The sequence below is a fragment of the Choloepus didactylus genome, chromosome 10, assembly GCF_015220235.1.
Source record: "Choloepus didactylus isolate mChoDid1 chromosome 10, mChoDid1.pri, whole genome shotgun sequence".
In the NCBI taxonomy this organism is placed as follows: Eukaryota; Metazoa; Chordata; class Mammalia; order Pilosa; family Megalonychidae; genus Choloepus; species Choloepus didactylus.
This window is the reverse complement of record NC_051316.1, coordinates 85615656-85633846: the sequence shown is the minus strand read 5'-3', so window position 1 is coordinate 85633846 and position 18191 is coordinate 85615656. Positions and strand designations below refer to the sequence as shown.

Here is an 18191-nt window from a genome sequence, read left to right as displayed (position 1 = left end):
TTGTGATTGACAGGTGGAGAAATTGAAAGAGGCTAAAATGATTTGCCCAAAGTCATTCCATGCTGTTATGAAAGAATTCAGCTGCATTCTGTTTTAAGATTTGTTGTGTTCTAGCCTGCAATCCTTATTGCTTCAAAATGCATTCTGTAGTTCACAACTGTAAGGAAATACAGAGATCCTCTTCTGTACTCCATTCCTATTCTTTCCATATTCTATAGGGCAGTTAGGAGCTTAATTAGATTTCATGTAATACTGTGGAGCCTGAAGTATGAAAGAATGACTGGGGTTTAGTTCAGTTTTTAGTCCCCTCATCCTTGGGACTTGGCCCTTGATTTTCCTTCCTAGAGCATCCTCTCCTTTAGTCATTGCTTGGGGTCATGCATTTCTTATTCTAGGAAAAGAGTACATCTTCAAAAGTGAGACAACTGTTTGCACATTTAGAATGTTGATAATTTTAAGATAGATCTTGAGTTGGGAAGGACTTTAGCACCATTCTCTGTTCCAAATCAGTCAAATCTGTTTCTGAGTTGTGTTCTTTGAGACACTAAGACTTTTACATTTCCTGTGCCTTATTACCTAATTGTATGGAAATGGTTAAGTTAAATCGTGTATCTCTACCAGGCAAAATATCTTACAGCTGTTAAATATAATAAGCATGAGGAAATACTGTTACTTAGTTCACGCTAACTTCATGAGCACCTGCTATAGTCTTTTCCTATTGCTTTATGTTGAAATGTGTCATTTATGCAGACGTACATTAAAACAAGTGTACAGTTAAGAAAATATCAAAGCAAATGTGTAACACGTGTATCCAATATCTAGGTTAAAATAGAATGTTGTCAGTCCCTCTAAAGCCCCCTGTTGTTTCTGCCTGATATCCATTCCCCTTCCTCCTTCCTAAAGGGTAAACTTTGGTCTTGTGATTTTCTGTTGTTGTCGTTATCATTCCCTTGTCATATAGTTTTAATACCTCTAAATGTATTCTTAAATAATACATTTTTGGGGTTTGCCTGTGTTCTGTTTTTCATTTAAATGTATTCTTTTACTTTGTTTAGTAAACATTCTGAATTTAGCGGGGGTAGCATTAGTTTATTTTTAATGTGTTACCTAATCTGTTCCATTATATAAGCATACCACATTTTATGTATCCATTCTGCTTTTGGCAAATGGTTATGCCCGTGTACACATGCAGAAGTTTCACTAAGATATATGCCTAAGAATAAAACAGTGGTATCATAGGATATGCCCTGGACAAGGATGGTAACACAGAAGTATCTGTTACCAGATGGTAATAGTAACTGGGTTCTTGAGCTGGATAGCAGCATCATGCCCTTTGTTGAGGCATGATGAGGAAGAGTAAAGAGCATTCGCACCCTCAAAAGTAGCAACTGGCTTATTCTTTCCAGCAGTGTGTTTTATTCCATATTCCATTCTCACTGTAGGCTAGCTATAAGCTTCATTGCCATATTTCCTGCTTGAAGCAGGCTGTGCAAGCAGATGCAATATTCAACACCAGTCTAACCGAATTGAAAATACAAAGATGATCAACACAGAACCAGGAAATTACCAAACATTTGCAGAAAACCAACAGAGTAAAAAAAGAGAGGCATTAAACTCAGTGACATAAAACTGAATAAAGCAACTGTCTAGGATCTGTATCTGTGTTCTCCAGTAAAACAGAACCAGGATAGAGGTGTGTGTGTGACATATGTATGTAAAGAGATTTATTTTAAGGAAATTGCTCACATTATTGGGGGTGGGGTGAAGGCTGGTATGTCTGAGATCTGTAAGGCAAAGCTGCAGGATGGAAATTCCAGTAAGAGTGATACTGCAATCTTGAGTCCATATTTCTTTGGGGAATCTGGTAGGCTGGAAATTTTTTTCCCCCTTTCATATTTTGGAGCCAACATGGCTTTTATTTAACCTTCATTTTGAAGTAATTTCAAAATTACAGAACAGGTGTAAAAGTATACAAACCACTTTCAGAAGAACTCCAACATACTCCCACCCCCACCTTTGCTGTATGATTTTATCACCTCTCTCTCTCTCTCTCTCTCACATATCTATCTATCCATCTATTTATCTACCTATTTTCTGAACACTTAAGTGCAGGTTATATATATCACACTCCTTGGACACATAATACTTAGATGTACATTTCTTAAGAACAGGGATATTATGCAAATCTAAGTTCAGTTATCAAGTTCAAGAAATTTAACCTTGATATCAAGCTTATAGTCTATATTCCAATTTCTTCTTATGTCCCAATGATGTCCTTTTGAGTGTTTTGTTCTCCATTCCTAGAACCCATCCAGTATCCTGTATTACATTTAATTGTCATTATCTCTTTAGTTTCTCTTTCTTTTAAATTGTGGAAACATATATACAGCATAAATCTTCCCAGCCCCTCCCAAGCATACCATTCAGTTGGATTAATCATATTCACAATGTTAAAGTACCGTCCCACCAGCTATTAGTAGAATTTTCCCTTCACCCCGAACAGAAACCCTACACCCATTTTGCATTAACTACCCATAGCCTATGCCCACCACTCCTGGTAATCTGTATTCTACTTCCTATGAGTTCACATATTCTCTGATAATTTCTTCATGATTGCCAAGGGGCTTCAATTTAACATCCTGTATCTATAACAATCTCTTTTGCTTTGATACCAAATTAACAACTTCAGTAATACATATAAACTATATTCCTATACTCTTCCATCCCCCCACCCTTTATGTAGTTTGTCATAAATTATATTTTTATATACTGAGTCCAAAACCCTTGATATGTCATCACATTTTATGCATTTGCCTTTTAGATCCTGTAGGAAGTAAAAGATAGAGTTACATATCAAAAACACAATAGTACTGGTATTTATATTTGCAGATGTCATTATCTTTACCAGAGATCTTTATTTCTTCACGTGGCTTTAGCCAATTTTCTAGTGTCGCTTTCCTTTCAACCTGCAGAACTCTCTTGAGCATTTCTTGTAGGGCCGATCTAGCGGTGATGAAGTCCCTTAGCTTTTGTTTATCTGGGAATGTCTTAATTCCTCCCTCATTTTTGAAAAGCAGTTTTGCTGGATACAGAATTCTTGGTTGGCAATTTTTTTTCGCTTTCAGCACTTTAAATATGTCTTTCCACTGCCTTCTTGCCGCCATGGTTTCCAATGAGAAATTGGCACTCACTCTTTTTTATTTTTTTTTTATTTTTTAATTTTTATTGGGATTGTTCAGATACCATACAATTATCCAAAGATGCAAAGTGTACAATCACTTGCCCCTGGTACCCTCTTACAGTTGTGCATCCATCACCACACTTAATTTTTGTTCAATTTTTAGAACCTTTTCATTACTCCAGGCAAGAAATAAAGTGAAAGATGGGGGGAAAAAAAAAGGAAAAGAAGAGGAAACTCGAATCCTCCCCTATCCCTAACCAACCCCCCTCAATTACTGACTCGTAGTGTTGGTATAGTACATTTGTTACTGTTTATGAAAGAATGTTGAAATACTACAAACTGTAGTATATAGTTTGCAATAGATATATATTTCTTCCCTATATGTCCCTCTATTGTTAACTTCTAGTTGTATTGTCAAACATTTGTTCTGGTTCATGGAAGAGTTTTCTAATGTTTGTACAGTTAATCATGGATATTGCCCACCATACGATTCAGTTTTATACATTCCCATCTTTTGACCTCCAACTTTCCTTCTGGTGACATATATGACTTTGAGCTTCCCATTTCCACCTCATTCACATGCCATTCAGCACTGTTAGTTATTCTCACATCTTGCTACCTACACCTCTGTTTATTTCCAAACATTTAAGTTCATCCTAGTTGAACATTCTGCTTATACTAAGCAGCCACTCCCCATTCTTAAGCCTCATCCTATATCTTGGTACCTTATATTTCATGTCTATGAGTTTACATATTATAATTAGTTCTTATCAGTGAGGCCCTGCAATATTTGTCCATATGTGTCTGGCTTATTTCACTCAGTATATTGCCCTTGAGGTTTTGACATCAACCCATTTTTTTTTTAAGATGGTTTTGTTCACACCCCATGCATTCTATCCTAAGTAAACAATTGATGGTTGTCTGTATGGTCACATATTTATGTGTTCACCACCTTCACCACTATCTATATAAGGACCTCTACATTTCTTCCACAAGGCAGGAGGGAGCATCAAAGAAGGTAGAGAGGGAAAAGAAAGAGGAAAAAAATGACAGCTAGGAAGTAACAAAAGGAAAAGTAATCTTAAATCAAAGTAGGGTAAAGAGTCAGACAACACTACCAATGTCAAGTGTCTATCATGCCTCCCCTATCCCCCCTTCTTATCTGCATTTACCTTGGTATATCACCTTTGTTACATTAAAGGAAGCATAATACAATGATTCTGTTAGTTATAGTCTCTGGTTTACATTGATTGCATCCCTCCCCCAATGCCTCCCCATTTTTAACACCTTGCAAGGTTGACATTTGCTTGTTGCCCTCATAAAAGAACATATTTGTACATTTTATCACACTTGTTGAACACTCTCGATTTCACCAAGTTACGCAGTCCCATTCTTTATCTTCCCTCCTTTCTTCTGGTGTCTCACATGCTCCCAACCTTCCTCTCTCAACCGTATACATAGCTGTCTTTGTTAAGTGTACTTACATTGCTGTGCTACCATCTCCCAAAATTGTATTCTGAACCACACACTCCCATTTTCTCCTATCACTGCAGTGCTCCCTTTAGTAATTCCTGTAGGGCAGGTGTCTTGTTCACAAATTCTCTCATTGTCTGTCGGAAAATATTTTGAGCTCTCCCTCATATTTGAAGGAAGCTTTGCTGGATATAGAATTCTTGGTTGGAGGTTTTTCTCTTTCAGTGTCTTAAATATATCACACCACTTCCTTCTTGCCTCCATGGTTTCTGCTGAGAGATCCGCACATAGTCTTATTAAGCTTCCTTTGTATGTGATGGATTGCTTTTCTCTTGCTGCTTTCAGGATTCTCTTTTTGTCTTTGACATTTGATAATCTGATTATTAAGTGTCTTGGCTTAAGCCTATTCAGATCTATTCTGTTTGGAGTACGCTGAACTTCTTGGATCTGTAATTTTATGTCTTTCACAAGAGATGGGAAATTTTCATTGATTATTTCCTCTCTTATTGCCTCTACCCCTTTTCCCTTCTCTTCTCCTTCTGGGATACCAATGATACGTTGATTCTTGTACTTTGTTTCATCTTTAAGTTCCCAGAGATGTTGCTCATATTTTTTCATTCTTTTCTCCATTTGCTCCTTTGCATGTAGGCTTTCAGGTGTTTTGTTCTCCAGTTCTTGAGTGTTTTCTTCTGCCTCTTGATGTCTGCTGTTGTATGTTTCCATGTTGTCTTTGATCTCTTGTGTTGTGCCTTTCATTTCCATAGATTCTACTAGTTTTTTTGAACTTTCAGTTTCTGTCGTATATATGCCCAGTGTTTTCTTTACAGCTTCTATCTCGTTTGTGAAATATTCTCTAAAGTTTTTGAATTGATTTAGCATTAGTTGTTTAAATTCCTGTATCTCAGTTGAAGTGTATGTTTGTTCCTTTGAGTGGGTCATAGCTTTGTTTTTGTTAGTGTAGGTTGTAGTTTTCTGTTGTCTAGGCATCTGACCTCCCAGGCCACCCCAATCAGGTTTTCCCAGACGAGAAAAGGTTCAGGTCATAGAAGGAGGAAATATTCAGTATCTGGTTCCCCTGAAGGTTTTTCTTAGAGGATTAATACACCTGTGCTTTTCTGTTTGGCAGGTGTAGTCTGTCACCGCCTGTGTAAGGGGGTGTGGCCTGTGGCTCTCCTCCCCCAGGCTTTGGGGTCTGGTTCTGGAAAGGCAGGCGGTAAAGCTGGGCCCCTCCCTTTCCTTTGGGAAACTATGCTCCCTCCAAAGAGGTGACTGCCTATCAGGAAGTTCTTTGTTTCTCTGACTCTGCTGATCAAAGTGTTTTGATTTTAAAATAGCTGAGTCTCTCTTGACTGCAAAGCGCTGCGGGCTGAAAGCGGCTGCAGTTTTCTCCACAGAGAGCAAAAGGGACAGAAAAGCTCCCAGGTTCACCCGTCAGCCTCTGGGGTTCTCGTCCTGAGACAGATATGTCCTCCGACTCTCCCAAGGTCAGTTGTCCCCAAAAGCCTCTGTCTGCTCCTTGAGGATTCACTGTCTGTATTTAGCAGTTAACATTAAAATTCCAGATGGAGCTGGGCTGCAGTACACTAGCTTGTTTGGAGAGTGCTGTTCTGTAGCACCGCACAGCTTCTGTGAGGGAGGGGCTCTCAGCTGTCGGCTCTCAGCTCGGGTCCGCAGTTTTACTTACAGATTTTATGCTGTGATCTCCGGCATTCCTCCCAATTCAGGTTAGTGGATGATGAGTGGACAATCACGTTTGTCTCCCCGCAGTTATTCCTGGTTATTTACTAGTTTTTTGGTCATTTATGAATTGTTCCCGGGGGGACTAACAGTCCTCCACTTCTCTCTATGCTGCCATCTTTTCTCCCTTTGGCATTTACTCTTAACAAGGCTCTCTTACATGTGACATGTTGCTTCCCTCTTGCATTACTTCTCTTTTGTGGCTTTCCAACTTCTCTCTTTATCTCTGGTATTTGACAGTTTGATTATAACATGGCACAGTGTGGGTCTTTTTTGGGGATTATCCTTTTTGGAGTTCATTGAGCATCTTATATGTGTGTATTCATGTCTTTCATTAAATTTAGGAAGTTTTCAACCATTATTATTATTACATTTTTGAATATTCTCTCTGCCTCTTTTTCTGTTAATTCTCTGTCTGAGACTCCCACAATGTGTATATTGGTATGCTTGATGATGTCCTGTGGGTTCCTCAGGCTTACCTTTCCTTCATTCTTTCTTCTTTCTGCTTCTGAGACTGGATGATTTCACTTGTCTTATCTTCAAATTTATTGATTCTTCTCCCAGCTCCAGTCTGCTGTTGAACCCTGTTTTAGTTTCCTTGGCAGCTGAAGCAAATACCATGAAATGGGTCACATTAAACAATGGAATTTATTAGCTTACGGCTCGAGGCTGGGAAAAAGTCCACAAATCAAAGCTTCATCAAGGTGATGCTTTTTCCCCAAAGACCCTGGCATTCTGTAGCTGGCTGCTGGCAATCCTTGGTCCTTAGCTCCTCTGTCACATGGCCACGCAGATGGTGACCTCTCCAGGCCTCTCCATTCTCTTCCAAGTTCCATTGAATTTCAGTTTCTGGCTGCTCCCTGTAGCTTTCTCTCTCTGGAAATTCTCATTGAAATTCTGATAAGAGTTGATGTTGAAGTCTTGAGTCTGAAATTCATAGGGTTGGCCAGCAGGCTAGAAACTCAAAGAGGAGTAGAGGATATAGCTTTGAGGCAGAATCATACAGAATTTTAGATAAAGTGGAATATCCTTAGAAACGTAGTTGTTAAAACAAACAAAAAAACTTTTTAAAAATGGGCAGAATGAGTGAATTCATTTCTGTAAGATCAAATGGAAGAATTTTCCCAGAATGTAATGTAGAAGGGCAGAATGGAAAGCATGGAAAAGAAAATGTAAATATGGAGATAGAGTCATAAGTTCTGAATCTAATATTCTAGAAAGAGATAACAGAAGGGAAAACATTTGTAAAGAAATAATACAAAATCATTTTCCAAAATTTAAGAAAGACGGTGTTGAGCAGTCTTGGTGCAATTTCAGAACTCCAAGGATTTAAACATTTCCCATTGACAGAATATAGACTATCCACAAAGAAAATAAAACCAAAGGTGGCCACGAGCTTCTCAGTATGAGATATAAGAAGGCAGTAGAATAAATCTTCCAAATTCTAAGGAATTTAATTTGTACTTCTAGTTCTACCATCGATTTATCATTTAAATATAAAGATAAAATATAAAAGCATTTCAGACATTCCAGAGACTCAGAAAGTTAACCAGAAAGAGATTGTTCCTGAAAGAATAATTAAATATTGTACTCTTTCCAGGAATCAGAAGAATAAATGCAAGCTTAAAAGAGAAAGAAATACAGAAAAGGTGTGAATGTGAGATGGGGATATGGAGCAGTGTATTTTTTCTTTTTTTCCCCCTGGGAATTCTAGAGGTATTAAAACTAGATAGGTTTAGAAAAAGAGGAGTTTGCATTTAAAAATTTAAGACTAGTCATCAGAAGAACAGAACTGGAATGTATAACTTCCAAATATTTAAGTAGTTGTTAAGCAACATGTATGGTAAACTCAGTCCAACACACAACAGCAAAGTGAGGCTGGAGCTTTGTGCTCTTTACAAGGGATATACTTAAAATGACAAAGTACATAAAAAGTACATATTTATTGCTGATGTACTATCAATTGAAAGGAATATTTGTCTATCTTTTTTCACAATTTCTTATTTCTGGATTTTCCAATAATAATTATTAAGGGTTCTACAAAGGCATTCACAACAGAGATTTAATGAGAGGCAATAAAAGCATGATAGGTAGGGACCAAATAATGAAGAGACTATCAGTATGAGGGCTTGTATCTTAATTCTGTGGTTGGCTTGAGAGCTGTTGAAATTATTTTTGAGTAGGGAAGTGAGAACAAGTGGTAGCAATAGAGAGAGAAAACAATATTAAAAGGAGCTCTTAAGGTTTGTGGACAGGTTGGGTAATTTTTAGGGATATGAGTTATCTGAGCATATATATTCTATTTTGATTCTAAGGTGTGCAAATACATTGTAATATCCGAGAAAGACTTAAAATAGATGATAAGTCATAGTTAAACTGGTAACCTTTTTTCTGTTTTTAGTGATACACAAAATAGTCTTTATTTCCACGGATAAATACAGATGTGTGCATATACATGAGTTAGTATACATAGATATATACTTATTCTTTTTGCTTAGCTTAGAAGCAGTGACACCTTAGTAGCAATGAGCACACTTTAGTGCCCAGATTTAAATACCATTTTCCAGTTAAAGGAAACCAGTGCTCTTTGGAGAACCAGTTGATAACAGCTGGGGTGGGACCAAGATGAGCCTAGCCTATATTGTGGTGCCAGATATTAGGGAAATGCTCAAAAAAAGGTGGGAACAGAGCAAGAGAACACAAACCTAGCTGTAAGAACTCCCATTGAAGAAAGTTGGAGTAATGTGAACAATAAAATAAAACAATAGTATGGATTACAACTGAAGATATTCATGAATCCATACTGATTGTGAATAAATAAATAAGTCGGGGAGAGTGACAACTCTTCCTTAAGAACTGCAATTAATAAACGTGGAAGGAATGAAGGAAATGGAAAATCATCATCAAAACACCACAGTGGTGATTGCTGCAGACCTATCCATGGTTGCTAAAATTAGTGGTTGAAACTTTAAGTAGAAGCAGGACATTTGTATGGTCTCAAAAGTATCTCTCTTCAAATATTTGATAATTACAAAGGAAAGAATGGTGGCTTTGTAGGGGAGGGGTCTTGTCCTGGCACTGCCTTAGCCAAATGTTCAGTGTTAATATTAGCCATATTGTGTATCAACAACCTGTGCCCCTTGTTTTGATGCACTGAGAATGGTGCATCATTTCTGTGATACCGTCTCCACTAATGCACAATTCAGTCAGAACATGAGAAAGCATCAGGTTAAGGGACATTCGAAACAGTGAATGACTAGTGACTTCAGAGGTGTCAAGGTCATGAAAGACAAGGAAAGATGGAGGAATTGTTATAGATTGAAGATGATTAGGAAATAAGACAGCTAGGTGCAATGTGGGATGCTGGATTGGATTCTGAAACAGCGAGGGGACATTGGTGAAGAAACTGGTCAAGTTTGAATAAATTTTGTACTTTTCTTAATATTATTGTACCAAGTTTAATTTCTTAATTTTGCTAATTTTATGGTTTTAGAAGAAATTAACATGAGGGGAAGCTAGGGAGGAATATGCATAAAAATTTTTTTTAAAGTGAGTCCTAAGGTGGATGGCATCTTAAATTCAATGAAAAAAAATAGGTAGATTTTAAAGGGAAAATGTGAAAAAAAGACGTTGAAAATATAGAGGAAGGAATTAATGGAACAAGAAACAAGAACCTCAGGGACAGTACTGAGAGCACTATTGGGGAGTTAATCTCGCAAAGGATTGTCACTAGTTCTGTTAAGATTGTGAAGTTGGGAATGAGAAGAGACAGATTTAGAGATGCAGAGTGGGAAGATTGAGGAAAAGATGACCTGACCTCCTTCAAGAAGTTACTAAGGTGGCTGTGTGCAGCTGTTCCTGGAAGGGGTGGGGGGGGATGCTTGGCCTCCTTTGCCCAGTGTAGAATACTTTAACGGAGCCTCTTTTTAGTGTTGCACTTGTGCTGAATCATAGTAAAAAGCCATTGAGATGAATTGTGGACATGCAGAGAAGTAGAAAATAAAAGTTTAGTCACAGTAACAACTTTCTAAGATTTTTGTTAAACTACATAGATGATTAGTACATGGGATGTAAAAGTGGTTTGTTTTAATAACCAGATTCTAATTGAAAATTCTGTATGTTCCTGGAATATAATTTATGTTGACACACTCTGTCACTTCCGTTTTCATCATTTACTCATTTCGTATTATACTTGCAGTTATTAACAAGTTATTTGGAATATATTCTTTAGTTATTTCATGTATTTCCCATTCTCATTTTAAAGTCCTTTTGCACAGATAGGAACTATGTCTTCTATATTTTTTAGCCAAATAGGCAAACACAAGGTGTGCATTAGGTGTACGGTGAGTATAGAAAAGATGTCTGCAGATTAAAAATAATTATTATAAGGTTTTTTAAACAGTGGGAGCAAAATATTAGGTTGAACCAAAAGAAATTGCTGATTCTACTGTTTTTACCTACAAAAAGAACAATTTCGTTTGATTCAATCAAAAAAAAGATAGTGGTCGATATTTGATTTGTAAATACTTTCAGAGCTGCTGCTAATTTTCATTTACTATTCAGGCTCACCATAGCATATGTTACTGATGGATATAAAAGAGAGAAACAATACAGAATCTTGATGGTTCACAACAATAGACATTATATCAACCTTCTTTTTGACATTTACTATGTTACAGTCCTCCTGTCAGGCGCCAGAGAGGAAGAAGGGATCGGCTGTCACGACACAATTCCATTAGTCAAGATGAAAACTATCACCATCTCCCATATGCACAGCAGCAAGCAATAGAGGAACCTCGAGCCTTCCACCCTCCGAATGTATCCCCCCGTCTGTTACACCCTGCTGCTCATCCACCACAGCAGAATGCAGTAATGGTTGACCTGCATGATCAGGTACAGTTATAATGTTCTGGACATGACAGATGCTAACAGTTGGTGTCAGTTTATTTAGATAGTTTGGTTCTGTTAGCAGATTTCTTTTAATGTTACCCAAAAGGAAAGCGTTTTACCTAAAATGATGCTATTTTAGTTAAGTTCTTCAATCTTAATAAAGATTGAAATTTGAATTTTTCACAGCTTCTTTAGAAGAAAGTTGAACTTAAAAAAATTAGGATCAAGATTATAAAACCTCCAAATGACTTTATTATAATAGTTGGTTTGAAATTACTGACTGACTTTGTGTAATAGCTGGTTTAAAATTACTGACTTAGGATTAATACAAAATTCCAGACAGATGGTGCTTTGAATATTAGGGAAATAGCAAAATCTCTGTTTCCCCTCTCCCTTCCAGTTTCTCCTGGAATCATTCAGTAGGGAGATAGTTGAGTGTATCTTTGCCTACAGGTTCTCCATAGGTCTCCGAGGAGAGATGACAGGTACAAGACTTCATTCCATTTGTTCAACTGAGGGTTTAGCTGAGGGGAGGGCTTGCTTCTCTTCAGAGCTTAAGAGTGAAGTTCAAACTTTTATGGTTTTCTGTGTGGTTTCTGGGGTTAAAAAATAATCATAAATCTAGATGCATCCCTATAAAGTTGCTGAATTTTAAGGATAAAGAAAAATCTTACAAATTTATAGATAAGAGGAATTACAAAGAAAAGAGAATCAGACTAACATCTGACTTTTTAACTACTGCACTAGATGATAGAAAACAATTTAAAAAAAAATGTATATTGACAGTTGAGGTAAAATGTGATCTTGCCCAGATGCCATTCTTCTGTTGGACATTTTCCTCCCTTGTAGTCATGAAGCACTATTAAAAAATTATCACGTAATAATAAATTCAAAATGAGAAGTCTTTCCTGGCTATATTGTTTGTGGATCATAACCCAAAAAAACTGTAAATGATAAGTAAAAAGTTGATTTAAAAAGACACTCAAATATCAACAAATGAAAGAAGAAAAATCATGTAATTATATCAATAGTTGTTGAAAAGGCAGTTGTCCAAGTTTAATTTTAAAACGCTAAATAAAATAGGATGATTAAATATAGTAAATAAAACTAACAGCATATACCCTAATTGGTGAGAGACAAAAATTGGCAATTGGATAGAGCTTGCTCTGATTTTTCTGTAAACTATAACTTCTCTAATTAAAAAAAAGAGTGAAGTTCTGAAACATGTTATAGCATGGATGAACCTTGAAAACATTATGCTAAGTAAAAAAGCTAGTCACAAAAGACCAAAGATAGTATAATGATTCCATTTATTTGAAATATCTAGAATAGGCAAATCCATAGAAACAGAAAGTAGATTAGTGCTGGGGGGAGGGAGGAATGGAAAGTGACTGCTAATGGGTATGGAGTTTCTTTTTGAGGTGATGAAAAAGTTCTGAAATTAGATAATATTGATGGATACCACAAACCACTGAATATTGAGAACAGCAAAGAAAAGTGTGTAAAAGAAGAAAAATCTTCTTAAAGAATGCTCAGGTGTTATGCGACCTCACTGAAGTACCTTCAATAAATATATAAATAGAAAATTTCCAAACGACAGTGCTTCACTAGTTAATGTGAACATACTGTAAAGACATCATAATCAAATGAGTGTATTATTGAGAGAGGAGTAAAAAAACAGGTTTATGGAATGGAACAAAATCCTGAGTTAGATGTGGAGCCCAACTGTCTGTTTTAACAAGCTCTTCAGGTAATTCTGAAGTACTCTACAACTAGAGAACCACTGGTCTCTAATCCTGAAGAAATAAAAGGTAGGGAAAGTCACTCTTCCACTATTAGGATGTATTCTAAAGTTATGATAATGAAGACATTTATGCTGCAATAGTCACAGATAGGCTAATGAAATAGAATATAAAGCCCAGGAATAAATCATTGTTTTTATGATACTTGGTATAGACAAAGGGGACTGAGTGAGGAGAGGAATAGAATTTTTGATAAATGATGTTGGGACAATTGGGTGTCCATATGAAAAAATGACACTGGACCCTTTACCTCATACCAGTCACAAAAGTTGGTTCCAGATGGGTTAAAGACTTGAATGTTAAAGGCAAAACTATTAAGGCTTTAATAAAGTAACTTAGGAGCAACTTCATGACTTTCAGGAGGAAAGACTTTCTTAAGTAAGACGTAAGAATGCTATATAGGAAACTATAAACTTAATTAAAATAAAGAACTTGCATTCATTGTCAGAAATAGACTCAAACACGTATCAGTCGCTTAATTTTTGATGAAGGTATCTAAGTCATTCTAGTGGGGAAAGGAAGGTCTCTCTACCAAATTATGTTGGAACAACTGAATATCCATTTGGTTAAATTTGAACTTTGGCCTCTATATCATATACAAAATATAATTCAAGTTGGGTCCTAGATCTGAATGTGTGAAAGATAAAACTATTAAGGAAGGAGATTTCTTCATGATGTAGAAATTAAGATTTCTTAACCAGGATATGTAAAGCACTGACCCACCCCCCCAAAAACTGGTATATTGGATTTCATTAAAATTTAAAATTTGCCTCATCCAAAGGCAATATTTAAAAAGTGAAAAAAATCAAACCACAGTCTGGAAGAAAATATTCACAGTATTTATATCTGACTAGGACCCAGAATAAAAAAAAAACTCTCATACAAATTAAAATTTTAAAAAATCCAATTCTAAAAATGGACAACAGATTTGAAGAGGTACTTTGCTTGTGTGTGTGCACACACACACAAATGGTTGCTGAGCATATTAAAAGATGTTCAGCATCATTACATATCAGAAAAATGCACATTAAAACCACATGAGAGAGTGTTATATATCCACCACAGAGGCTACAATTAAAAAGACTGACGATTCCAGTCCTATTGCTTATGGAAGTATAAAGTGATATATTCACTTTGGAAAGCTGTTGGGCAATTTCTAATAATGCCAAGCAAGCAGCTACCCCACAATCCAGCAGTTCCACTCTAGGCATACTCAAGAGAAATGAATTCGTGAATTTCTAAGAAAAATTGATACAAGATTGTTTATAGCAGCTTTTGTAATAGCCCCAAACTGGAACAACACAGATGCCCATCAACAGATTAATGGATAAACAAAGTGTGACTTATTCATACAGTAGCATACTACTAAACCGTAAAAGAACCAAGTACTGATACTTGATACAATGAACAATATTGATGAATCGAATAAAACTATTGAGTGGAGAGAAAGAAGCCAGACACAAAGGAATACATACTGAATGGTATCATTCATATGAAGTTTAAGAAAAGGCAGACGGTCAGAGAGAGCTATGAAGAGGAGCTGGAAGCCAGAAGTCAGTGGAAAACAGAAGAGCTGACGCAAGTCAGGAGAGGACATTGCCAATGACAGGAGGCAGAGATGCAAGCCAAGAAACCCCAAGGATTGTGGCAAGTCAGCACCAGAATGCTACAGACTTTGGGGAGAAAGCAGCCTTTCCAATACCTTGATTTTTTTTTACTTCCTCCAGCCTCAAAACCTGACCCAAGCAGAAGTCTGAAGTCTGAAATTGCAGACCTGTTCATCAATTTATTTCAGCAAACTGGTTCCTTCACTTCATAACCAACAGGTATTTATTGATTGCTACTTGTATGCATGTTTGAGGTGCTTGCAAGCAAACTTAAAATCTTTGGAAACAATACCCAGAAGTCATCTTACCCCTTCTCCTATCTCATGTTCAAACCATTGCAAGAGAGGAACCAATTTTTCTTTTCCACTGTGATTCACTGACATTAACCTGAGAACTCCTCCCTTCTTGAAATCACCAATGGAGATAATGGCTAATAGTTGGCTGGAAAAGTTTTAAAGAGGACAGTCTGAGCATTTCCACAGTTTGTCTCAGAGTCAAAACCAGTGAGTAGTGGGGCTGGTTGTGTTGACTGTCATCCACCGGCATCATTTCACCCTCATCAAAGAACACCAGGACACTGGGAGTTTGAGATCCTGCCAACAGAATGTAAACATTACTCAAAAAAGACAAGGACTTAGCAGCTCTTTTGACAAAATAAGTTCAACTGTCAAATTGCCCAGGAAACAGAAAAATCTCCACTAGACCATGCAAGCATAACACAGGAGACTTGAAAAAGAAAAACAGAGAAAGCATGACAAGATCATCTGGAAGGTGAAAACAATTTGGATGAAGAGCTTCCAGACACGAAATGTGAACTCCTTTAAAGCAGCTTAAGCTCAGTGAAGTCTTTCGGTTATTTTTTTCTTCAGTCCTTCATGTGGGACTTAAAATTCACTTATTTCCAAAAAGATTTATAATTGAAAAACTCCAATATGGTAATAAGTTGATTAAACTAGTAGAAGGTACAGTTTATTAAAATTATGGTGGAGGAAGTAGAACTAAATATGCAAAAAGTAATTTCTTCAATTAAGGAAATGGTGCAAAGCATCCTGATGCCCAAGGCAAAAGGGGGACATGTTGATGAGTCCCATTGTTCTAGTTTGCTAATGCTACTGGAATGCAAAACCAGAAATGGATTGGCTTTTATAAAAGGTGGTTTATTTGGTTACAAAGTTACAGTCCTAAGGCCATACAATGTCCGTCAACAAAGGGTACCTTCACTGGAGGATGGCCAATGGCGTCTGGAAAACCTCTGTTAGCTGGGAAGGCACGTGGCTGGCATCTGCTCCAAAGTTCTGGTTTCAAAATGGCTTTCTCCCAGGACATTCCTCTCTAGGCTGCAGTTCCTCAAAAATGTCACTCTTAGTTGTGCTTGGGATATTTGTCCTCTCTCAGCTTCTCCAGAGCAAGAGTCTGCTTTCAACGGCCTTCTTCATCTGCAGCTCCTGTGCTTTCTTCAAAGTGTCCCTCTTGGCTGTAGCAAGCTGGCGCCTTCTGTCTGAGCTTATATAGTGTGCCAGTAATCAAGGCCCACGCTGAATGGGTGGGGCCACACCTCCATAGAAATTATCTCATCAGAGTTATCACCTACAGTTGGGTGGGGCGCATTTCCATGCAAACAACCTAATCAAAACATTCCAGCTTAATCCCCACTAATATGTCTGCCCCACAAGATTGCATCAAAGAATATGGCTTTTTCTGGGGGACATAATACTTTCAAACCAGCACACCCATAAAACTAGATGCCCTCAGATTGAGAGCCGCTCTGGTACTACTTGAGTCCTGGCCACAGACCAGATCCCAACCCCATTCATACTCTGATCACAAGGAGTTATAGAGAGACTTGCAAACAGCTCGGTGCAAACCACCTGCCTTATTGGAGAAAGAAACTCAGAGTGAGAGAGTATGTCTGTCCTCTTTATGAAAGTCAGTTTGTTTTCTCCAAATATTTTGTCTGGGAAATAAGATAATTTGGGAAGCAGCAGAGAAAGGAGCATGCTCAGGGACCTCTCAAACCACACAGCCCATTGGATGCTTTGGGGCATGAGGTCTGGAAGCCTCTCTATCCCCAGGCACCAACTTTCCCACCCTCACAACAGTCTCCTCTTCATCCAAGTTCAGACTCAAGGAGAACCAGAATCTCTTTGGCAATTCCAATTAATCCAATAATTCCCCTGTAATATTTCTTCTTCTTCCCTATTGTTCCCACCTGGATCTGTCTCTCTTTTACTTCACCCTTGCAACACCAACTTGGTGTCCTTCCTCCAATTTAGTCCCAACTCCAACCCATTTTATAAACCACTACAAAATAATACTCATAAACACACAAATACAGGCGAGCCAAAGGCTGGTGGCATGTACCCTGGTCCTCTCAGAATCTCATCATAATGCACCAGCATCCAGGATGAGGGCAAGTATAGCTGCAATGAAATTGTTAAAAGTTCATAAAACTATGCAGGCTGTGAAACTTGGGCCACTTTCTACTTTACAACAAAGTAACTGTGCCAGTTTGGATATATTATGTCCCCCCAAAAACCATATTCTTTAATGCAATCTTGTGGGGGCAGATTGATTAAATCTTTTTGATTAGGGTGTGACCTCGGGATTGAATATTTTCATGGAGATTTGACACCATCCATTCAGGGTAGATCTTGATTAGTTTACTGGACTCCTTTAAAGGGAGCTCTCATAGAGAGGAAAAAGTAAAATACCCTGGGATATGCTAAGCCAGGACCCACAGACGTTCAATGCTTGGAAGCCGACAGAATTGCTTGCTGATGCTTGGAGATACATGGAGATGCAAACAAAAGGACATTTGGAGATGCTAAGCTAAGAGATGCTAGCCCAGAGTTTGCTCTGGAGAAGCTAAGAGAGGACCCCAAAGCTTAGATGCACAGGAGCTGAAGAAGCTGAGAGAGACCCAGAAACATTTTGGAGAAAGCCATTTTGAAATGCAGCTTGGGAGCAAAGAAACATCAGAACCGCTAGCCACGTGCCTTCCTAACTGACAGAGGTGTTCCGGATGCCATCAGCCATTCTTCAGTTAAGGTATCATCTTGTTGATGCCTTAGTTTGGACACTTAGAACTGAAACTTGTAGCTTAATCAACACCCTTTATAAAGGCCAGTCCATTTCTGGTATTTTGCATAATGGCAGCATTAGCAAACTGGAAAGTAACCAATAGTGGATTCGTGTTAAAATAAGAAATAAAACCAAAGGAAACGAGAAGTGATTTTCAACGATTGGCACTGAGTAATATAAAGTCTCTGTGCAGTTGGCCCAATGATTTAATCAGTTGTCACCTAACACCTTGATGTATTTCATTGTGTCTCTTTTCTGCTTCAATACCCCTAACTGCTCCTCTCTACTTGTGGGCATTCAGATGTCTCACTTGGCTTTCAGAGTTCTTCCAAATCTAATCCCAAACTGCGTATCTAGCTTCCCTACCTCCTTCAACAAACAGCCTCTTGTTTTTCCCACATAAAATTCCAAGTTTCAAAC

General features: G+C 37.7%; 1 protein-coding gene across 10 annotated transcripts in view; it reads left to right on the top strand.

Annotated features, from left to right (window-relative positions):
• Nucleotides 1–18191, top strand: part of RNF38 (ring finger protein 38) — a 175869-nt gene that overhangs the window by 130585 nt on the left and 27093 nt on the right. For all 10 annotated transcript variants that reach the window (XM_037851067.1, XM_037851066.1, XM_037851064.1 and 7 more), the window contains one exon: nt 11071–11284. In XM_037851067.1, coding sequence (XP_037706995.1) covers nt 11071–11284 — 214 coding nt within the window. The remainder of the gene's footprint in view (nt 1–11070; nt 11285–18191) is intronic.